The 24743-nt window shown below is 48.7% G+C and overlaps 1 protein-coding gene across 3 annotated transcripts in view; it reads right to left on the bottom strand.

The window, feature by feature from the left end:
- SETD3 (SET domain containing 3, actin N3(tau)-histidine methyltransferase) overlaps positions 1-24743 on the bottom strand; it is a 78998-nt gene that overhangs the window by 46343 nt on the left and 7912 nt on the right. Inside the window, exons 2-7 of one of the 3 annotated variants that reach the window (XM_080809648.1) lie at positions 18024-18050; positions 17805-17914; positions 15960-16052; positions 12703-12851; positions 10173-10245; positions 9615-9871 (exon numbers count right to left, since the gene is read on the bottom strand). In XM_080809648.1, coding sequence (XP_080665774.1) covers positions 9615-9871; positions 10173-10245; positions 12703-12851; positions 15960-16052; positions 17805-17914; positions 18024-18028 — 687 coding nt within the window. In that variant the 5' untranslated portion in view covers positions 18029-18050. Of the gene's footprint in view, positions 1-9614; positions 9872-10172; positions 10246-12702; positions 12852-15959; positions 16053-17804; positions 17915-18023; positions 18051-20324; positions 20389-24743 lie in introns of all 3 variants that reach the window. The other 2 variants (XM_080809649.1, XM_080809647.1) reach the window with 2 other exon arrangements.

Genomic DNA, 24743 nt, shown 5'->3' on the forward strand with positions numbered 1-24743 from the left:
GACACGGGACAGTCCTCACGTTGGCTCCTCTGCCATCCCATCAGGTTTAGCATGTGTCCCGGCAGGGAGAAGAGTGTCTGCCAGGGACCTTTGTACAAACCAGAAAAAACTGCCCATCTGCAAAGACAGCTCTCCAGGGACCAACTTGGGGAGTGAGGACAGCCCAGACTCCGGCCTCTCACCTCCCCCAGAGGCCCTGGCCACACATGGCTTCCGTGTGCAGATCTGGAAGGCACCTGGTCCCCCTGCTCAACAAGCTACAGCCAAACCTCCTGTGTGGTGGGCACCGTGCAGAGCAGTGGCACACGGTGCCCAGGACAGAAGGGCCCTGCCCGTGGAGCTCGCGCTCCAGAGAAGAAATGGATAAATCCGAGAGCAGGTGCCGCGGGAGAAGCAAATAGTATGCTCGCTGTGATGGTTCGCTTTATGTGGCAACTTGGCTGGGCCACGGTGCCCAGATACTTGACTGCCCCGCATGTTGCTGTGAGGCTCTTCTGGGTGCAGCTAACATGTAAACTGGTGAGCTAGAAGGAAAGCCGACTGCCCTACCTAATGCGGGGGGCTTCATCCGAACAGCGACGGCCTCCGCAGAGCCGGCTGCAGGCCAGAGGGAACCCTCCGGGAGAGCGCCTCTGGACTCCAACCGCAGCGCCCGCTCCCCCCAGGGTCTCCCCCTGCTGGCCCTCCTGTAAATTCCAGAGCTACCAGCCTCCAGAACTACTTGAGCGAGCTCCTAAAAATACATCTCCTTCTCTACGTACGTACATACTGTCGCCTTCCTTGAGACCGGATGATGGCTACACGGCGGCTGCAGCCTAAACCATTCATGCCAGCAGACATCACGCACAGCACAGCTCTGCAGGGAAGGAATGGAGCCTGGGCGGCAACACCGGCCAACAAGGGCCCTCACAAACGCGTTTACTCACAAGGGCGCTTATCCCGGGTCTCAGAAACGTGAGCAAGTCTCGCCCTCCAGCATACAGGAAAGAAAACAACCAAAATCCTGTCCCATAGGTGAGGAAATTTACAAATCCAGACCTTAGGGGAGACTGATGGGAAAAAGCAGGTTTCAAGAAAGATTTTTCTTTGATGCTTGTTTTTAAACTTGCAGGGATTTCATGAAGTTCTGTTGCTCCGAGTAGTGGGGAGGGCCAGGACTGGTAAAGCGGGGCTGGCGGACGGAAGGAACTGTAAGAAGGACGGGTCTACAGAGATGGCAAGTGGGACACACAGCCCCCAGGGTGGGTGCATGGGGCATTCTGGGGCGTCGGTCCTGACTCACCATCAGCAGCTCCGGCCAGCTTTCCCACCCTCAGCCTGTCTCCTCCCCAAAGCAGGGTGATGCCCAGCGATGAGGTAACAAGAAGGACTAGAAGGGCCTCACCAAGAACCTTGGCCCACCAGTGGCATGCAAAGGCCTAGGCTCAGTGAACAGTGTCTTAGGAATGAGGCCCCGTCTCTGAGGCTTCAACTACTCCAGACACAAATTTAACTACCAGGGACCTGGTCCTGGCACTGGGGGTTTCTTTGAAATCTAGTTTTGCTAATTCTGTCTCAGAGTCGTATGGGAAGACACCAGATCCCAACTCCTTCTCACCACGAGAGTAACAGGAGAGAAAGTCCCCGTCACAGCGCCTGACACAACGCAGGCACGGCCACAAATGCGGACTCCCCTTCCTTCCGGAGTCCTGCCACCGGGGACACGTATGCACAATCTTGCCCCGTGGCTCCGTCCGCCATACCTGTGGAGGTGCCTCTACGAACATGCTTATGGCTGGGTGATACATAAAGCAGGAAACAGGGACAATTTACGGGCCTGCTTTGTTGGACTTCTGTTCCTAACCCTGATTAGGCACAGTGGAAGATTGCCGAAGGATCCCAGGATCCCAAGTCAGGTAAGCAGAGAAAGGGGAAGGAGGCTGTGGTTCGGGAGGGCTGCAGGGACAAGCAGGGGTGGGAGACGGGACAGCACTAGCAAGCAAGGCAGACGGAAGATGCCGAATCTGTACGTGAGAACTTCTACAGGAGGACACGGAACATGGGGCTGCCCAGCTTCCCTCTGTGCACACACCACTAAGTGCCCTCTGGTGACGTCCTCCCTCAGTCGGCAAGACAGGATTACCAACCACTGCCAGGATATCAGGCCCACTCTCCGCAATTAGAACCATGAACACAGAGAAAAAGCGCTTCGTTTCTTGAGCTCCCCAAAGGCTGCTGAAACTTAAGCTGGAAAAAGACAGAGGAAACAAGGACCACTCACTGGATTCCAGAAGGTGAAGTCCATACCCATCTGCCCTGCCCTAATGGTATGCAAAACAAGTGAACAGAGTTAAAAGACGCAAATTAGATTTTTTAATGACATATCTGCAGCCTTTATTTATGAAAATAACATACACATTTAGAATGGATCATTTATAAAATCAGGAAGCTTAGGTAAGGGCACGATAAGGACAACACTCTTGCACATTTAACACAAATTAATAACGGTCAAGGTCAGCTATCGGGAACAAGCAAGGACGCAGGTCAGGACGTTTCAGCGAGACAGCCAGAGGCTCTAACAAAGACTGGAAGGGCACTGGAAACTCTCCAGGGAATCCGCAAGCTGCACTGATTTCCTAAAGCTCTAGTGTTTTCACGTTTTCCACATCATTACAAATGGAATCAGTAAAGATAACAGTAAAGAGAGGACTGCCAGCTTCCTCACAGCTTGCCGGGAAAGCCAGCGGCAGTGGCGTGGGTTCCTCTGAGAGGGAGCCTCTCCGACCTCTGAACAGCATGAGACAGGCTGGCCGGGAGGGGCATCTCTACAGCTGGAAAAAGCGGCCAGAAGGTGAGCCCCATGCGGGCTCCTGACCTGACCCCGACCACCCCCAGCTTCTGTAAGAGAGCCCAAGGGAAATTTTAAATAAGAGTGTTCTGCCCTGGGGCGCCTGGGCAGCTCAGTGGGTTAAGCCTCTGCCTTCGGCTCAGGTCACGATCCCAGGGTACTGGGATCAAGCCCCGCATCGGACTCTCTGCACAGAAGGGAGCTCTGCTTCCCCCGCTCTCTCTCTGCCTGCCTCTCTGCCTACTTGTGATCTCTCTATCAAATAAATAAATAAAATCTTAAAAAAAAAAAATAAGTGTCCTGCCCTTAAAACCGGAACACTTCTTTGTCCCAAAATTAAGACCAGAAACAACCTTAGAGATTCAAGGACACGGGCATGGGGCTAGCAGACCTGCTCTGACCCCAGCCCAGGGTGTGGGCACCCTCCGGCTCTGGCCAGCTGCCCACACCCTCACAGCTGTGATTCCTCAGCTGCAAAGGGTGAACGACTAGCTCCTCATAGGTAACTGGAAGGATTACAGCCCTACAGAGAGAGTGAGATGGGCTGGGCTCTGGGTTTCCTGCGCTGTGTTCAGGAGCCCTCCGACCCACCTCAACCCTGCCCGGCCTCCTCCAGCCAGTCCCAGGAGGCACACAGCACAGAAACTCCTTACCTGATGGGAAGAAGCCCCAGTCCACTCAGACGAGCAACCTGCAAACAGAAATCTTCCTCTCTCTCTGCATCCCGCAGCCTCTACCCAGTCCGTTACCATGGCAGCCAAGGAATAAATAGGGGCTCGTGCTCTTGCATCCAACACCTCCAAACCTATCCATCAGCTTCCTCTGTCCTCCCCGTCACCATCACCTGCGACTCTGCTCCCTCCCTCTTCACTTCTTCGCTATTCACAGATGTGGCGTTGACATGAAGCTGGCTGAGAACAAAAATGTCCCATTAGGAACACGTTTGCCTCTGAGGAAAAACATGTAAGTGGGAACGAGGTCAGGAGGATAGAATCCTCATGGGTCCACTTTCAACTTTGTGCTATGTGCACAGCTTTTCTGTAAACCTAAAAGTCCATTCCAGAACGAAACACTGAAAAAGAAAATCTCTGGGAGCGCCTGGATGGCTCAGTCATCTGAGTGTCCGACCCTTGATTTCAGCTCAGGTCCTGGGATCGAGCCCCACATCAGGCTCCACGCTCAGCAAGGAGTCTGCTTATTCCTGTCCCTCTGCTCCTCGCCACCTTGTGCTCTCTATCTAAAATAAATAAATAAAAGCTTTAAACAAAAGAGAGAGAAAAGAAAAAAGAAAATCTCTGTAACCCCAGAGATCTGGGTGTGCTGCCCACCCCGTCACACACACTCAAGTATAGTTGAAAAATGCAATAACCCAGAGGGCACACGGGTTAAAAACAAAAGACAGGGCAGTAAATCCAAGGGTCGGGAGGAGGCGGTGGGTTGGTGTACCCGCAAAGGAAGACTCTTAGGGCAGTTTCCAGGCGGAGGGAAAGGACCACCAGCATAGGAGAAGCTGACCATGGAGACCCCACGCAGCCTGCCCACAGGCTATCTGCCACCAGAGGAGACAGTGACAGGGGCACACACACATGTTCTCCCTCGAGGTGCTGCTCTGGCACACGCCACCTACATGCAGCTCTACAAACAGCTCTGCATGGTGAGGGGTGTCTCCCGAGAGGCTCTGGGTGCCGGGGTCTTCAGAGTAAGGTAGGGCCCAGAGCCTTCTGCTCCAACTGGACACTCGGCCCCGAAAGCACTGTGTAGGAGCAGATTCTACGTGCGGACTCGAGCTTCAGGAAAACATAGGCTAAATCCACCCGGCAAAACCCATCTCGTGCTACTCTCGTGCACCTCCGTCAGAGACCAATGAGAACTGGGAGAAACGGGCAGAGCCACTGTTGGTACCGAGCCACAGCCGTCACGGGGCGCCCAGAACCGAGCGTGACGCCTTCCTCTGCCTCTTGGTGGGCTCTGTTTGCGGCCAACTTGTGAGTATGACTGCTCAAATCTTCTGCCACTACAGCCCGGGCTAGGTGGGAGAAGTGGCCAGTTCAAGAAAGAAAGCCAACTCAAGGCCGCCTAACTCCATCCCGAAGCACACGGTAGGCAGAGTGGAAGCTCGCTCCACCGAAACTCACAGCAGTTAACACGCAAGTGGGTTTCTCCATCTCCGTCCCTTCCGCCCAACCACTCAAGCTGTCTGATCGACATGAAGGACAAAACCCAAGTAAGGTGGGACAAATCATGCAAATTAGGAGATCAATGGAAAAACAGTCATTCTACAGATACGCCTCTATTCTATTAAACCTTACACAGTTGCATTTCCTTCCACGAGCATCACGTACAGGCTCAGCAACACAGGAAAATGTACATGTCCCCAGAGAGCTCTTAACCTCAGGACAAGCGGGCACCCCACAGCGCGGGGCCTGGTCCAGCAGATGGGACTACAAATCAAACAGACTGTCCACTCATAGGACCTGTTCATTTGTTTTTCACTGGCGTGGGTGAGTGATACATAGACTATGGTTCATCTGTGTTAAGTCAGGTGAAATCTGATAGGATTGCTTCCCCTTCACACAATTACACTGTTTCAGAGCTGGGTTTAAGCCAAATCCTGCTTTTTCACTGATGTCTGTCCCAAAATTGGTCCCATATTTCCAGGCAGGAGTCTTACCTTAGAGCTGAACTTTTGAACGTCCTGGTCTGCTAAGTGACCCTTACAGGTTCAAAGCTCTGCCATGGTTTTAAAGGGCCAAGTTCTGCCTTCTACCATTAATCCTCTGTCCTGCGCTGATCCCCATTTCACAGATTGACAGAAATTTTACCACCCCTTAGGATTCTCAATCCACACAAGCCTTTTCCAGGATCTGGCTGAGCCACGGCTCCTAATTTAGCTTCCCGAGTCTGAGCGGGGACACTTCTCAACTGTTAGGCTGCAGTACAAGACTTCACCAGCAGGCGCTCTGTCTGCGTACACAGTCCGCTCCCCCGACTCCCTGAGTCCAAGGCTCCTGGTTACACGCTATCATCTGCTGAACACCTAAAGGAAACCCTGTATACTGAACATCTCAAGAAAACCATGTCAATACAGGATAAAAAACTGGAAAGACCATAAAGCCCAAGCCCCTTCTCTACCCATGAGAACCAGCAGAGGCTCACAAACACTTCTGAACACAAAGTACTCTGAACTAACACCCGGCCACTCTAAAACTCCCTCGACTATGAAAATAACTCTGGGAGAAAAGAGTGCAGGGAATTACTCTTCTAGTGTTTAGTCAACAACAACCAAAGAGAAAGATAGACAAACATGAAAACAACAAAGTGCAATGAAGAGAAGTCTACCTAAAGGAACTTGCAATGACTAGAAGGAAGCACTACTGCTGCTTTTCTTTTAGAATAAACATTCTAGCACCCGAAGCAAGACGTAAGGCTGAAGCGACTACTACCCTTTCCCACACCCTTTTCCCAGGGTCTGGGGATCACAGGTGCAGACACCTGGAACCAAGTCGTGCCTGCACTCACGCTGCTAGTGCAAGCAGAGATAGTAGCTAAGAGCTGTGGCTGGCAGACCTTCGAGCCAGCATTCAGCTCAGAAGAAAAATAATGGGTTTCAGTTGCAATGCCCAGGCCCAGGAAAATGACATTAAATGGGACACTGCAAATCAGATTCTGGAACTGGGACCTCCCTCAAATGGTACATAAACATTCATGCTAGAGGGCATTGTCCATTTCTCCGGGAAGAGGGACACAGACCCTTAAAAGGTTAAGAGCCACGGTGCCCCACAAAAGTGAGGGCAGGTCACTGAAAGGAAGATGTTAATATGAACTGAGGCAACATGGCTCACTCTCTCTTCCCAAGTGATGACGCGCTGATGGAGCGACCCTCTACAACGGAGCGAAAGCCTGACAGCTGGTCCTGGGACAGCATGAGAAAGAGGCAGAGTCTGGTGCTGAGGTGAGAAAACCTGACCTACAAAACAACGCTAACATTTGTGTTTACACTGGATCGTTATCGAAGATTCCACGAGCAATGAGAACATTCTACAACCAGAAGAGCAGTTGGTCTCAAGCTCTAATTTTTAAAAAGATAACTTTTGCTTGAGTCTGTTTTACTTGGTGAGGAATGCTCATGAGAGGGGAACCCTCCCCCTCCCCAGCCTGGATCCTTCTCGAGCCACGGCTACTTGCCCCGTCAGGATTCCTGTGCTCCTACTTCGACTGGCACTTAAATCAAACGGCTGACTAGGAAATTTCCCACAAAATCTTATTAGGATGTATTTCAGTTTGTAATGATTCCCTTCTACTAATGTGAAGGGGATGTCCCATGTTCTTCTGAAGAAGGACCACACTTGGACAGACCACGATGTTGGAGTAAAAGTGTTTACTACAGGCAAAGCCAGAATGGGGGCCCCCCAGGCACACACAGGGGCAGGTACAGTCCCGGGAGAAACCGGGCCGTTCTCCTACAATCCCAACCTGATTTGATGGTATGTCACTGAACAAGGTTTTTAAACCAGAGCAAACATAAACATTTGCATGAACTGTTGATATTTTAAAACGTGAAACTGAAGCCAACAACAGTAATGACAAGAGCACAGGACTCTGAAGCAATTCTGAGTCTGTAATGGGTCGCTCGAGGTGAGGACCTCGTCTTGCAGGAATATCCTTCCCTCACTGTTCTTGGTGGCGAGGGTGTTCCGTTGAGAAGGTTAACACACGCTAATGTAAGTCCCTGCAGACACAGGGGGAGAAGCCACGAAAAACAGTAAAGAACTTGAACTGAGTGACACGGTCTGAAGGAACAAGACACAGAACAGTAACCCAAATTGAGAATTTCTACAGCAAACACTGCTGTCATCAAGGGCCGTACATACTCATCTGGTCTGCTCCGCAACCCTGGAGTGTGGTGCTGTATTATCCCATTTTACAGATAAGGAAACAGGAGCACAGAGACACAGGCGAACGGCTCAGCTCTCAAGGTGCTGTGGGGTTTGGATCCTGGCAGGCCAGCTCTGGAGCCCACCACCTCAGGGAACACATCGCCCCCATCGAGGTGGCTTCAACTGAGATATCCTTCATGGTTCCCAGAGAAAGCTACACTCCTAAGGACCACAGGCGCCGAGGCCCGGCACCACGCTAGGTGCTCTGATGAACAGCCCTAGTTGGGCTGACGATAGTTACACTGAAAAATGGGGCATATATTTTAATCCTACAGATGAGGAAACCAATCAGAGAGGTAAAGCACCAAGAGCTGACCCCCAAATTAATGCAAGGGATGCGGTGCTGACCCCTACCCAGTCAAAAATCTACGTATTGTGGCACCCCGGTGGCTCAGTTGGTTAAGCGTCTGCCTTGGGCTCAGGTCATGACCCCGGGGTCCTGGGATTGAGCCCCACGTCAGGCTCCCAGCTCAGCAGGGAGTCTCCTTCTCCCTCTCCCTCTGCCTGCTTGTGCTCTCTCTCTCTTTCTGTCAAATAAATAAATAAAATCTTTTTTTTTAATATACATATAACTTTTGACTCCCCAAAAACTTAACTACCCATAGCTTACTGTTGACCAGAAGTCCTTCCAATAACCTAAACAGTTGGTTTATGTATGTTATACATACTATATTCTACATTCTCATAGTAAAGAGGGAGAAAAGAAAATTTATCAAGAGAATCATAAGAGTAAATACATTGACACCATTGCACCGTTCTTATCGAAAATGACCGTGTATGAGTGGGCCTATACCGCTTAAACCCGTGTCGTTCAAGGGTTAACTGTAATTCCAAATTCTATTTCAATAGCAAGTGAGATATGGAATCTGGGTTTCAACTCGGGCTCATCTCACTACAATGCCTGAGTTCTGTCTGTTCAGTCAGGTGCTAGGCATCCCACCAGTCAGGAATGATGGCAATCTTTGGCATCATGCTGGTACCTGAGATACTCTGTACTATATATAACCACAAAGCAAGATTACTCGACTTTAGCACTACTAACATTTTGGGTTGGAAAATTCCCCATTTGGGGGCTGCCCTGTACATCCAAGGAAGTTTAGTGTCATCCCCACTGCCACGTATCAGATACTGCAGCCCCGGAGCTAGTTCTTGAGCAACTGAGAAAGGGGAGAGTCGGGGCAGAGACACTCCCCGGTCTCAGCTCTGGAGGGAACCGTGACTCTTACTCTGACTCGTCTCATGGCAGTTCAACAGGAAAGGAAAGATAACACCAGCTGAACTGCCAAGACACAGAAAGGAGTAACCAGGTAAAATTCAAATGTGCACAACCATACGGATGTTTTTATAGGACACTTTCACTTAGAACTAATCAAAATTAACATAATACACAGCACACTCTGAAAGACAAAAGAACTCAGCATTCTAAGTTAGCAAATTAACTGTCACTATAACTTAGTAAAATACATGTCAACATTTATATAAAGAACCCAGAAAGGGCCTTTCATTTTCCTGGAAAATTTATACATGGAGCACCTTTTTGTATTAGACACATTTTATAGCTTCTCAAGTTCTGTTGTAATCTTTCCTTTTCAGAAAAGCTCAGAGACTTTCCTAACTTAGGAACGAGGGCTGCTTATATTAACACCGGAAATCAGATATGTTCAAACCACACTTCAGGGATATTTCTGTACAAAAACAGACAGTGGACTAGAATCAGAATGCCTTTTACCTTAAAGAAGCATGAAGTTTAAGCATGTGTAATAAAATGTGAGGCGGAACATTTAGGCCATCAATTTCTCTTTCTTCCTCATTCTGTTAAATGTACATGTGAACAGTAAGCAGCCACTCACCTGAATGACCTTATAGAAGTAGGCGTACTGCCGAGCTGTGTTCTTATATTGGCTGAAGACATCATGGATAGCTTGTGTGGACTGGAGGTCTCGGACTTCATCTTCCTCAAAGTAGAGAGGAGTGTCATACTCGCTGGGGAGGGTCTGAATGTAGGGCTGCCAGAAAGAGTTAGGGTCGGCTCGCTCACACAGCAGGTGAAAGGCCAGTGTGATATTTCCCATAGCTTGAAGAATCCGGTCTTGAGAATATAAGGGCCCTGAATTAACCCAGAAGTTAACAGCGTTAAGTTCCAAAAAGTGCCTTAAAAAGTATTCATTCAAAATATATATTAAAGTTACAGAAATAACTGGAAAGTTTTGTAATATTTAAAGTAACATGCAACTTTCTTCTGACATTCTTCTACTATGTCAGATTACAAGCATGCAAAACAATGTGAATTTGGGGGAACATTTCACTAATTTGAGAAAACACCCAAATATGGTCCTTAGCACCACAAAATAAAATTTCGTATTTTTATCATTTGCACTTTGCCTTGAACAGTCAGAAATTATTCTCACCCAACACTGAATTTTTAGCAGATTCAACAGTCATTAGTAATTTTCGTGGAACCCATAAAAATAATTCTTCTGCCTAGGAGAAAAAAAATAAGAAAATCATATAATCATCAAAACATGTCACAATCTTCAGCCCCCTTCATCCGCAGTCAGAAAGCCAATCACACAACCACACATGAAATACTGTTTAAGGTTGCACATTAGCACTTTGTTTCTAACTATCAAATGTACTTTTATTTTTCTTTTTTTAAGATTTTATTTGAGATAGCAAGACAGAGAGAGAGCATGAGCATGGAGGAGGGGCACAGGGAGAGGAAGAAGCAGGCTCTCCACTGAGCAGGGAGTCTGATGTGGGGCTTGATCCCAGGATCCTGGGATCTTGACCCGAGCTGAAGGCAGATGCTTAACTGACTGAGCCGTCCAGGCACCCCGGAATGTATTTTTAAATGTCAAGTATTTGTGGTTTACTTAGATAAGTAGAAGCAGGGTTTAAAATCCTACTTCCAAGAGAAAAACTAACCATAAGGGCACCTGGGTGGCTCAGTTGGTTAAGCGTCTGCTTTAGGCTCAGGTCATGATCCCGGGGTCCTGGGATCAAGCCCCACATCAGGCTCCTTAGCCAGTAAGGTGCCTGCTTCTCCCTCTCCCTCTGCCCGCTGCTCCCCCTGCTTGTGCTCTCTTTCTGTCAAATAAATAAATAAAATATTTTTTAAAAAAGAAAGAAAGAAAAACTAACCATATATATTGAGAAAACAGATGAAAAAAGTGGGACTTTCAACTTTAATCTGAAGTAAACATAACCATTTGGAGTGAAGCACAAAACTATTCTTTGCCGCACTTACGTTTTTTAAAGTTCGAAAAGCAAAACTAAACAAAACCTCTATCTCCAACAAAAACCTGAACCTGTCGATGTAAGATGCTCCTGCTATTGCATTTTTGAAGCCAGAGGAACATTCCTTCCCCAATATGCTTGTCTTTAAGGCACAACGGTTACCAGCAAAAGCACAAGTCTCTAGGACATATTTTGGCTTACTGAGTTTTTTCCCCAAAATATTATTTCTTGCCAATATGAGAGGTTTCTTTTTGGTATGTGCTGTATATGTACCTATACAGCTTACAACATGCAAAGAGTAGTGCCTTGACTGTGGTGACGATGTCACGAGCATGTGCACACGTCCAACCCATCACAATGTCAACACTGAACATGCAGTTTTTTCCCCTTATACCTCAATAGAGCTTAAAAAATGCACATGGTGAAGACAGACCACAGCTAAGATAACTGGGGCGGCATCCACAGAAATGATGCTTCTCGGATATACGAGAAGAATGTGCGACATCCTGGTTACTCTCGCCTTCTGCCAAGGTCTACCATTTGGATTCTGTTTATGCATGTCTCTTCCCCTACTACAGATTATAAACATCATGAAGGAAGAGACCTCGGTTTTTTTGGAAGGCTGGTAAAATAATGAGCAAGGTACTATTCACATACTAGATATTTAATAGGTATCTAGTAAACTGGTATATGCTTTATCAACGTATCAATGAAAGGTTAACTACAACTTGACCAAAAGCCTTGCCAAGGTTTGAGGGGGCCTGAATAAATAACACTCATTTCCTCCATCCAAGTTCTGAGCCCACTGAGAGAGACACAAGACGACAGCAGATGGTCACCCAAAATATCACCTACTGAATCCCAGAATTAGACCGACTCCCCCACCTAGTTACAGGCAGAACTGGAGCCCCACGGGCCTCCCCACGTGTGGCCTGCCCTGTAAAGCACACAGAGTGGGGAGAGCACAATGGATGCATGTGGGCAACCAGCTCCCACTGAGAAACAAGCCCAGACCAGTTCCTTCTTCCCAAATCAGACAGATTAGGTTACACCTCCTCACTAAGAGTGGCAGGGCTGAGGGGCAGAGAGAGGCTGGGAATGTCAGGGTGATACTGCTCCCTTCATCTGTAAGGAAGGACCCAGAGCGGAGGAAAAGCATCTGTCCCTTAGCAGACGTACACTGCTCCTCTTTCCCCTTCCGCTCTGGTGAGTGGTACGGTGTCAGTAGGTGGCACTGCCAACCACTCAGTTACCCCCTCCAGAAAACCAGTAAGCACCCCAGACCCTGCCCATCCTCCATCCCAATGCCCCCACCTCCACCTCCACTGTCACAGGTCCTGTGCGCGCCTCCTCCTAACTGCCTGAGCCCACATCCTTCTCTTGAAGCCTCCAAATCCTTTGAGGCATGCTCTGTGGTCTCCTAACAGAGGCTCTGAACATGAGCTGATCTGCCCCAGCTCGCTGGTTAACAGCACAGCTCCCAGGGAGGCCCCGGAGGGGGCTGCCTAGAACACTGGCAAGGCTCTTCCAGGCCCCTACTTAGCCCAGAGACCCCGCAGCAGGAAGCGGAGTGTTAACGGCACGCTGCCTGTCGCCTACGAGGTCAGAATCGGCCCAGACACCTGTCTCCACATCCTGCGTCCGCCCCGCAGCACAGTCCAAGCATGCTGAGGGTCCCCGAACCCAACGATCAAAACTCACCTTGATATCTCTCGTCGCTCTCAAACCAAAGCCCTCTTCTTTGAAGTTGACCATTTCAAAACCCTCAACGGAGGCTCCGTTTTCAGAAGCCCACTTCATTAGGTCAGGAAAGTAATCTTCTCTTTTTCCATCAAAAGTAACAGACAGACCTGTTTCCATCCATGTGTCAGAAAACAAGAGCTGCGTTTAGGACCCATATCATTCTTTCTGCTCTCAGAAACTAAAAATCACACACTGAAAATAGTGATAATGCTATAATCTTGAAATCAAAACTCATCACCAGGTAGAGACTTATGGGGGCGACCGTTCTGTAATGTATGCAGTACTGACTCCTTGTGATGTACACCTGAAACTAATACGATATTGTATGACAATTAAGCTTTAATTACAAAAAAAATCTTTAAAAGAAAAGCCTAAAAATTGTTTAAAAATTGCTTAAATAAATTGAAAAGGACTAAAGTCATACAACGTTCTCTGATTACACCACAATCAAATTAGAAATCAACCAAAAAAAAATCTTGAAAATTCCCAAATATTTGGAAATTAAACAGAACACTTCTAAATAGCCCCAAGGCAAAAGGAGAATCACACGGAAAGAAAAAACAAAACAACAAAACAATCAGTCACCAAGCACAGTACACATCCTAACTAGTGGCAGGAAAGGTGAATCACAATCCTAAACTCCTGTCTGCTGTGGAGAAGCATTTGCTGAGCCCAGGACACAGGACTACTGACTGCTGGGCTCCACGAGGCGACGCGGTGGAAAGGGGAGGGCTCTACCACCTCACACGTAACAGTAGCCACCCCGCCCCATTAAGGCCGGCATGCCCAGTCTCATAGGCAGCTTTGCTTCAACAAAATTCCCAGGAAAACAGAAATCAGTAGCTGACATGTGCACAGGAGGCGTGCGTAAGGATTAGCACTACAGGCCTGATTCTGAGAGCACAAAACTGGTCAGCTCTGCAACCGAAAATGGTTGAATAGTTTAAATGAGTTGGATCATACGTATCTACAAAGATAACAAAATATAACATTGTTTTTAAAAATTCAAGGGCTCTGGGGCTCCTGGGTGGCTCAGTCAGTTAAGTGCCTGACGCTTGGTTTCAGCTCAGGTCGTGATCTCAGGGTCGTGAGATCGAGTCCCGCTTCAGGCTCTGCCGTCAGCAGGGAATCTGCTGTAGAGTCTCTCCCTCTTCCTCTGCCCCTCCCCCGCTTGCGAGCAAGCACTCTCCCCCTCTAAAATAATAAACAAATCTTTAAAAATTCAAGTGCTCTGATACCATTTATGCACATTTTTTAAATACCACTTGACACCCTGTATTTTTGTGGGGTTATACATGAAGGAATGATAGTCTCCATTTAGACAAACTCCCAAGAGGAGTGCAAAGGGACTGGGACAGAAGCATGGGGCTTCAGCTATAACTGCAACATTTATTTCCTAAAAACAAATAATGAGGGGCGCCTGGGTGGCTCAGTGGGTTAAGCCTCTGCCTTCGGCTCAGGTCATGATCCCAGGGTCCTGGGATCAAGCCCCGCATTGGGCTCTCTGCTCAGCGGGGAGCCTGCTTCCCTCTCTCTCTCTGCCTGCCTCTCTGCCTAGTTGTGATCTCTGTCTGTCAAATAAATAAATAAAATCTTAAAAAAAAAACAAATAATGACAACAGAACAAAGGATGGAGGGAGGGATAGGGATCAGATCAACAGGTGGGAAGGAGGAAGAACTTGACTGGTGGGACTGATACAGTTTGGGTAGAAGATTCTTAGGCGTTGTATTATTTTTTGGACTTTTCGGCATGTTTGTGATATTCAAGGAGATGAAAAGCCATGCAGAAGAAAAACCAGATTTATCTGACAAATAAAAGGAGAGGAACAGGAACTTCACAAGCGTGAGGAGCGGGGTGTGGAGCCCAGCCCAGGCGCCTGTGGCCACGCCAACACACCACCATCGGTGGTCACCTGGGTTTGTGCAGCAGGCCGGCCCGGCACAGGCGGCGCCACACCACATATGCAGAAAGCTGATCTTGTTCGGGACATTCTGAGACAGAAGTCCCTCTTTGCTGAGAACTCAGGAACACTCTAACCTCAGGGTGAGTTGTAGTTAGCGGTCTCTGCTAACAACAGACACTCAGGACATTCAAAAACTGCCCCACTATAGATCTGGCGAGCCAAGATTGGCAGTCTACCATTTAGAGCAAAGAAACACATTTTAAAGGAACCTGTCACCATTTGCGGTTCAAGACCATCTAAGCTAAGACTGCATGTTTACAGAAGTACACGGGAGAGCAACGGAACCTCAGAGAGCAAATAAAAAAACAAACCCTCTTCTGACTCACTTTCGTGGCAGTAAATAAAAATTTAAAAACCCTAACTCTAAGAAGGTTCTTCTCACCCTTTTAAACGCAGACTACTTATTATGTTTTCTACTTCCACCTTCCATGTGGTCCTGCATACCAATCTTTATTTTTTGTGCTTTACAGAACAAAAACAATAGGTATATTGAATAGGCTTTTTCAAGCTCATACTTGGCCCCACTGCCGGCCTGGCTGAGAATCATTAAGACGCCTACTGAATACACCCTGTAAAAACACAGCTTCAGAAATAGAACTGTATCTCTTATTTAACCAAGATAGGTTTGAGTTCTTCATAAATCCTGCTAAGACACTAATCTATCAGTGTGTATCTGTGTGTTGACCACTCATGGCATTATGTACTGATCTCAAACCCTCAAGGAAACACAATGTGGAAAAAACAGATCTAAATATATATTTCATAAAAAATAAATAAAAGTTGTATCATTTTATTTAAAGATTTTTTATTAGAGAGAGAGACAGAATGAGCGATGGGAGAGGACCGAGGGAGAGAAACAAGCAGGCTCCCTGCTGAGCAGGACACCCAATGTGCAGCTCGATCCCAGGACCCCGAGATCATGACCTGAGCCGAAGGCAGGCACTTAACCAACTAAGCCACCCAGGTGCCCCAAAAGTTGTCACTTTAGCCCCTAGATACAAACACTTTCCCCCTATGGCTCAACATTTTTACCCTTTCCAATGGAGGAAGCAGCACCTCAGAAATGGGAGAGATCCTGGGACAGCTTCCTAGTACATCTCTCCCAAACTCCAAGCCCCTTCCGCTGTGACCTTCTACTGTGATCTTCCACAGGCAAGAATGACAGCGAGGCCTTCGCTAACCTCAAAACATTTCTGACTTGCGCCAAGCCTTTACATGATTCTATTAAAACAATTTTTCGAGAAAACGTACCTTTTTGTTTTTTTCGTATTTTCTCGACCAGAGACCGGATCTGCACATACTCTTCCCATTCCTTTCCTGGGCCAGGAGCGGGACTACTGCATTCTGTAACACAAAAGCCACGGCACTCAAACACTGCTTGCTTTCAACTTCACCAGCTAGTCTGCAGCACAAAGAGGGCTGGGGTTTTGTTACTGCTGCTGATTTCCTTTTAAAGGACAAAGATATCACAGCCATGATGATAAACGTGGGAAGTATAAACCAGGTATACTTTTCAAAGCATATAAACCCTCCAAAGCCATCCACGTGCCACTTACTGAGCTGGGACTCCCATACCTAAGTGTGAGCACTGAGCCCGCAGCTATCTTCCTCTTGCTGCTCTGAAAAATTTTCCTCATAATATACTTGAACATGGGAAAATGTAAAAAGCGAGGCTAAAAATGCAAAACATTTCCCTAAAAACTCTTCTAGATGGATTGGGGAAAAAAAAGGTAATCTTAAAAGTCAACATTTCTTTCTAGTTAAATCCTAGAACAATGGCTCTCTAAAGCAACCAGTTAAATTGGACATAAGGACAATTACTCAACAAACATTTCACATCCATGTGTAAGGCTCTATATTAAGCACTCTGGGGGAGTCGCAAAAAGAGATGGCACAGGCACTGCTAAAAAGGAAGCGGAGACTCTGCTGGAGGGCCAGAAGCAAAGACCAGCCCTCGAGAATGGTGCCGGTGGTTCTGGAAGGCTGTGTCCTGGACATCTGGCCTATCAGCATGATCTTTCCTTTTTAAACAACTGTGTGAGTTTAAGGAGAGAGCCTTCTTCCCATGGCCATCTTTGTTCTCTGAGGAAAAGAGTGTATGTAGTATATAATTACCACCACCAAGTCATAAGGCTGGGCTGACTCCTAACTATTAAGGTTAACCAGTCATTCTTCCACCAACAAATACCGGCTGGCCCTGCACTACAAGAAGACAGACTCTGTCCGCAAGCTGCCCACAGTCCAGTGTGGGACAGAGGTGGTAAGCAGTTAGTACCTCAGTGCTCTACGGGGGGCCCGCCCTGCTCTGAGGGCCACAGGGCTCCACAGGAGCATCTGGGGAAGGACCTAACCCCGACTTGGTTGCTGCCTGCTTCTGGCAGGGAGAGAAAGCTAAATTTTTATTTGGGGTTTGACCTGTCTCATAGTGTGAACAGAAGAGGCAAGGAAACAAGATAGTGTAGTTAGTAGAGTGACCACAGCTAAGTCTGGAACCTATACAGCACCAATTTAAATTCACAATTAAGAAGTTACCAATTTATAAAAACTTAGTAAAGCAAGTACAAGCGCTTAATAGATACTGAGTTTCCTTGAACCAAGAAACCGGAAAACTATTACTGAATCACTGAAACTAAAGGGGAGCCGTTCAAACACGGGGGCAGAGTTCCAAAGGTCTGCACCTGGGGCCTGACAGCCACAGAGCACCTTGATGTGCCACAGCTCGTGCAGCCCTCCCCTCCCGAGATGGTTTTCTGCTGTAAACACCAACACTCAGAGGGGTTGCATGATTTGTCCACGGTAGTCAAGTAGGTCCCTGGAGCCCCCAGAAGCCCATGTTCCGGGTGGTTCGCTGTTTCATCCAACCCTCGTTAATCGCTACCCACTACCAATAGCCCGGGCTTTACAGAAGGAGGAGACCGAGGGTCAGAGAAGTTCTGACGCTTGCCCAGGTCGCGTGGCCAGCAAGCTGGGATTTGAACCCAAGCCTGTTTCACTTCCTCCCTCACCGCGCCAGAGACTCTCCCTCGCAGTCCAAGGAAGTGAAGGCGTGAAGCCACACTGTCCCTCAGGAAGGAGGAAGCCCTGGGCAGAACTTACTCTGCAACAGCTCACTAGTCAGGTTCAAGGTTTCCTTCGGCGACACACTTGCTGTAGCACCAGTGCCTGATTTTTGCGTTTTCACTCGACTCTTCTTACCCATTTTCTGACTGTAGCGAAGAGAGAGAAAAGACAAAAAGCATTACATCTCCAAAGAATCAAATCAAATAATAAAATGTGGCAAAGCAGTGGCTTAGCCTCGAGAGACTAACATCTTACCTCATGTGTGCCACAGTCTGAAGTTTCCTTCCAGAAAAAGAAAAGTGTACTAAATATTAGTATTTGGAGGCTCTCAAATGAAAAAAAAAAAAATCAATTTGTAGTCTCTGGAAGAAAAGTTCATTCCTTTCACCTACACAAACTGCAGTACAGGCAAATTTTACTCTGGAATTTGGTCAGGTTACACAGATTCTACTGTGTATACTAAAATGCATATCCCATGACACAACACGATAAAGATTGTGTATACACACGTGTACCACAAACTGCCATATGGACGCCAAAACCTCCATCTCCTCCCCCCAGGAGGAGAGAGAATCTTCGGAAGACTAGATTCTTTGGAAGAATCGTCTCCCGTGAACAGGAGCTATACCACAAGCGGCAGACTAGGCCTGGGGACAAACGCTGCAGACACGGGGAGCTCCAAGCCACTCCCGAGAGCCACCGCACCTCTGCAGGGCGGCCTCGCTGGGCAACTCAGGGCACCGGGGCCGTGTCTCATGGGAAGGTGACGGCAGATCCTACACTGGAGCGAGGCCTCCCAGCACCTCCCGACGGGACGCCTGACCACCCACGAGCCCTGGACCCTCGAACATGTGAGAAGTGACCACAGCATCACACCGGCAGAGGAGGCAGCGGGGCATGAGTAGCCCAAGAACATGCTGGGCACGGGCTGTGAGAGAGGACGCTCGCCTGGCAACTCTCCATCACCGGGGGCAAGTAAGGGACTGGGATGTGGGAAGAAAGGGGAGGGCGGTCCCCACGTAAGGTCAGGAATGGGGGAGGCCCGAGGGAACCCCAGGGGGAGCCCCAGGAGGAACCGTGCCTGCCTCAAGGGCAAGAGGTCGCCGGGGGGCAGTGGGGGCTAAGCTCGCCCTGTGAGTCCGCCCCCTAAAGGAGGGCTACGGGTGCCGCCTGAGGAGTCTGGCCCGAGGGGTCCTCCTCCAGAGAGCAGCACCCCAGGCCGAGAGCCCAGCCAGACGGACGGTACTCAGCCAAGAAGCTACTGCAGCGGTCCACACGCTCATTAATAACCAACACCGCGAGGCCTCTCCGTGGAGCCCAACAAGTCACACGTGACCTCAAAGGGGAACCAGAAAGCACACTCTGACCCATTTATTTTTGCAAAAGGAAATGACTCTTAGAGTGTGGAGATGAAGGATGGGATAAAAGCTCCAAAAGTCATACTCTCCCACTGTATCGGAACCGCAGCCATGCAAACACCGCCCTCGTGCTGACGTTAGAGAAAGCCGCCTTCCTCAGAGGGCCTCGGTAGGCTTCTTCCCTCTCTAAGGTGTGGAAGAGAACATGTGACTTTATGTATCTGATAAGCCTCCTAAAACAGTGAGCGATACACAGTGCGTGTCCTCCTAAAATCAAAGGGAACAGGGAAGAACAGCTACGTTTGCCGCACGGAATTAGTTGCTTTGAGAGCAAAAGCGGGAAATAAATAAATAAATAAACAAACAAACAAACAGACAGAGGTGGGGGGCAGAAGGAGGAAGCGCTTAAGCAGCTCTCTCTGAACTGAAGGACTCGCCTCTCAAAGGAGAATACGGCTCCCCACGAGCGCTTGCCCAGGGCCAAGAGCACAGGCAGGGCCTGACGGGGGCACCGCTGCTCTTCTCCACATCTCGGGCTCTCTGCGGAAACCCGCGGAACCGGACCCCGAAATAACTAAAACTACCCATAAGTCTAGAGAGAAAGACTTTTCTTAGGGTGGTGATTTTTTTTTTTTAATTCTTTTCTTTCTTTCTTTCTTTCTTTGGAAGGGTAGCTGACATACAACATCAGATTACCTTCAGGTGTGACACAGTGACTCAACATTTGCGTACACTGCAAAGTCATCACCACAAATCTACCCACCATCTGTCACCACGCCAAGTTGTTACAATATTATTAACTATGCTCCCTATGCTGTATATTACACCTCTGTGACTTATTTTATTATAACTGGAGGTTTGTGCCTTTTAATCCCCTTCCTCTATGTTACCTGCCCCCAGATCCCCCCGTGGAAAGGCCTTTAATCACACGTCCAAATACAGCTGTGCAGGAAGAACCACAGAAACCAGCCACCCCCAGATGGCTCTGGCCTCTCCCGTCAGCCCTGCCTGCAAGACTTTTGTGTATCAGGCTCCAAACAATGTGAAAACATCACTTTGATGAGGACTCCCGGACCCTTGCCTTCCCCTAGCCGGCCTGGGGAAAGTGAGCCTGAGACAGCCATGGGCCTCCACTGGCCCCCACAGCGTGGGGACCCACTAGCAAACAGGCTTCTTCCCTCTGCCCGCAGTCCCCTACCTTCCCCCGGTCTTCCTGCAGGGACTCCCGGGCTGCCGTCACTCCCAGCACGTAGATACCTGTCCTGAGATAATGGTCATTAATGAAAACAGCATTGATGACCCTGTATGCATGCAGTGCTTACAATCTGCCGCGTGCTGGGCTAAGACACATCTCATTTGATCTTCCCAGGCCCTCTATCAGTAGATCATAGCCTCATCTTTTTTAAGATTTATTTATATGAGAGAGAGACAAAGAGAGAGAGGCAGAGGGAGAGAATCCCCAAGCAGACTCCACCCTGAGTGCAGAGCCTGATGTGGCGCTGGTCCCACCACCCTGAGATCATGACTTGAGTCAAACCAAGAGTCGGATGCTGAAGTGATTGAACCACCCAGGTGCCCCAGATCACATCATCATCTTTTAGATGGCATTCTCAGAAAGGCGAAGTCCTTCAGCTTTGTCCAATGTCACACACACATCAGGTAAGAAATGAAGCTAGAACTGGAACTCAGATCTGCGTGACTGAAGTCTGGCCACCGCCCCGCTGTCTCTGTGTCAATGTAGAGCAAAAGCACAGCACACTGCAGAGGGCAGGGGGGCTAAAAAGTCTTCAGACGTTACACTCAACAACACCCTGCCAAGGGCCCACACCCCTGGATGTAGCCAACTGCCTGGCACCTGCTCCTGCGTGCCTCCTGAATTCATCTCTTGCTTACACTGTAACACTAGCCTCTTACAGGTCTCTGTGGCCAAGCCCATCACTCCCACCCACATCTGCCCCACACTGCCATCCCTGCCCCAGCCCTTCGGGCTCCACCACGAACAACGGCGCCTAGTCCCTCAGACAGGTGTCCTCTCCTGCCTCCTCACCCTGTCCCTCTATCTCCCCCACCCCACCCCTTACCTGCAATACTTGAGTCACTTGTTCAGTAATCAGCTTTCTCCAAAAGCCTGGCCTGGGTTTCACCTCTTTCTGGTCCTCCCAGCTGTACTATTCCCTCCTCTGTACCACCACTTCTACCACTGGATCTCACTGCACTGCAAGACTTACTCACACACTGGCTTTCCTCCTGGGTAACAGGCTCCTTGGGGCACCCTGTCCTATTTCTATTTGTGTCCCCAACTGCCAGCCCAGAACCCAGCACACAGCAGGCTCTCAGCACAGGGTGCTCATGAGCTCCCAGGAAAAAGCATTCCCTCCTTTGGGCAGCTCTTAGGTCAGAATCTGCATTGCCGAAGCTCCTACCCAAGCTTCTAGCTCGGGTCTAAGACCCGCCGCAGGTGAGAGACCATTAAAGATCTGGTCACAGTGGTTTGAACACACAACAGATTCCTTTGGCAACAGAGCAATACTCTACTGTTGACTGCTTAAAACTCAACTGTTCCCAAGATTTCTTTTCCTTAAGCCAGAAAACTGCTGGCTTTTAGAAATGAGTAACAGGCAGAGAGATACAGTGTAGGCCAAACTTGCAAACACATCCGTCAATTAGCCCCAGGGAGAGCAAGTACATGGAGCATAACCTTCAAAGGTGGGGGAGGGAGCTTGGGGGGGTGCTTCGTTTATAGAAACGGTCCGTGAAGCCACACCCAGTTAAGACCGTCACCTCCAGCGCCTTCCATCCTTCCGCTTCATTTTCCCGTCTCCACTCTCCTTCCCCACCACACATGGACAGTCAGCCTTTATAAATGGAGGTATAACATGCACTTCTGGCTAAGTGCTTGGGCAGCACTTTCAGTAAGGCGCCAGCACTCACGGAGCCTCCCAGGCTCCTTCCCAGTCACAGCCATCCCCAGCAAGGCTCTGTCGTGTTGACCCCAGTGCCATCACTTAGTTTGGTCTGTTCCTCAACTTCCCACCATGAACATGTAGGCTTCTTTTGCTCAACACAAGGTCTTTGCACAGCTCACAGGGTGGTCCCACCTCCCCAGCACAGCCCTCCAGGTCCTTCACGCCCCACCCCATTTTACCCACCTGCCTTCTCTCAACCCATCACCCTTTTTCTTTTACTTTATTTATTTGACGGAGAGAGAGATCATAAGTAGGCAGAGAGGCAGCCAGAGAGAGGGGGGAAGCAGGCTCCCTGCTGAGCAGAGAGCCTGATGCAGGGCTTGATCCCAGGACTCTGAGATCATGATCTGAGACGAAGGCAGAGGCTTTAACCCACTGAGTCACCCGGGTGCCCCTACCCATCACCCCTTTACACGGCATATTCCTGGGATTTGCTCGTTCCCCCCATTTACTGGAAAGAAGCTATCCTCCACCACCCCCCTTGTCTACTCCTGACAAAATGTTTCACAAACTCAAAGACACAGCCAAAACACCCCCAATGTCCTTGAGGAAATTCTAGGCTCCTCTATTCATTTCATAGACTGACCCCATGAAAGTCAGTAAGAACAAGCCAAGTTCAAGGTGATTACCAGATGCTAAATTCTTGGCTTACCTTGAGATTCAGTCTTTCGCAATTCTCTTTGGACTATTTCCCTCCCACAGAGATACCGACCCTACTGGAGAGCAAGCAGCTTGCTTGGGAAAGGCAGTAAGAAACTTACATATAGACGTTAACTCACTTCACCTTAATTAAGGTGAGGCGATTGTCTGTCCTCGTCCCTAGTGAATGTACCTCCCGAGGGTACAGAATCTTAGGTCCAGGCCAGGTCTTAATCTGTCCTCCCAGAAACCGGGTTTGCACTGACCCCCTCCCAGAAAGCTCCCCAGCTGCCCTGGACTCGCTCTGCCTGGGAGTCCCCACCATGCTCGGGCCCCGCACACTGAAATCAGAGGGAGTCACGGGCTTATCACCCAGCCTCTAGTTGGAGTAAACACAGGATTCCAAAGGGAGAGACTCTCGGTGCCCAGTTCTACAGCGCAGCAGCCAATCTTCTGAACTTGCTCAACCATCATCCATGTTTATGACACGCAATTACCTCTAGATTAGATATGGTTTGGCACTAATTCTTCTAGTTTCCGTAGGATACCCCTAACTAAAGTATACCTGGAAATATACATATTTACTTCCTTTCACCCCACAGACCATCGCTACCACCATTTGCCCCATGCCAACATCTGTCACAGTCCGCCAGCTCCCCTACACACCACCCTCCCTCAGGCCCTGGCCTGGCGGTCATTCCCTGACCCTCACTCTTTCCTCCATCACTGAGGACTGCATGCCTTTACCGCAGGGTGAACACGTGTGTCCAAGTCTCGGCTAAAACCCCACCACGCCTGTGGTCGCCCTCCCTGCACTGCAGGAGCCCAGCTCCAGAGCCTCCAGGGGCTCGCCCACCGCCATCTACATTACTGATGTGCCTATTTTGCCCGCTGTCTCATGGCAGGAAAAAAACCAAAGCTTCCATCTCTAAATTACCTACAGCATCTAGCATAGTGCCATGGACACAGATGAAGGTCAAATACTTGTTGAATGATATAAAATCTCAGGATATCATATTTGGATATATCAGTGTTACTACCCGTGGATGAGGTTTACCTCCCATCACAGCAGTAACATTTTATGTCAAAGAACCACTTCCCTATGTTCTTCCATCAGGGAATAAAACAGTAGTCAAAATGCAACATTTCCTAAATATTTACCTACTTCTGCTAAAGAACTAAGATGACTCTTAAAAGTAACAATGTAAATTTTTATGTATACATGAAATATACAGAATTTGCCCTTAAAATTAAGATAGTTTCTTTTGGAAGTCTCACAGTTTATCATTAGAAAAGTTTTCAGATATTTTCATAACAGAAAATTTCTGATAAACACAAACCCAAATTTTTTAAGTGTCTTTGGTCTCTTAGAAAGCAACAAAAGCTGGAACCAGTCCACTTCCAATCGGATTTAAAAAAAAAAAAAAAAAAGAGTTATGGCCCAAACACAGCTTGAAACTCTGTGGGCCCTCGTGACCAGGGTGCTCCATGTGGCCTGATACATCCCCGGCCACAGCCGGCAGAGGCCAGCACTGCTCGCAGCCATGCTGGGGGGCTTCAACACGGCTGTGACTTGGCTAAGAGTCCACAACCACCAAACCACCATCCACAGCTTCAAACCTGAAACACTGTATCATTCCCAGCACACATGCAGGCTCTAAATACAGATGCTTGCCCTCCCTCACCCAAGCCCTCCTGCGTCTGTGTGCCTAGGTCTACACCAGCCGCTGGAGAACACAAAATGAAGGCAGGCCAGACCTGCAGGCTTCAAGGATGATGAGGTGGGGAACCGAGACTCACAGCACGGGTAATTCCTCAAAGATCTAAGAGAAGGAGCTGAACCGAGAGGGGCAAGGGAAAAAGTACAGTTAAAGAAGAATGACTAAACTTTAAGATGCAGTTTGAAAAGGTGTCAGAATCCAGTCTGAGTGGTGTCCTAAAGTCAACCCCCTTCTGCCTTTCTTAGCTAATGAACATTTCCTCCACATTATGGATTAGAAGTAACTACCTGC

This window comes from Martes martes (genome assembly GCF_963455335.1).
Source record: "Martes martes genome assembly, chromosome: 7".
Classification (NCBI taxonomy): Eukaryota; Metazoa; Chordata; class Mammalia; order Carnivora; family Mustelidae; genus Martes; species Martes martes.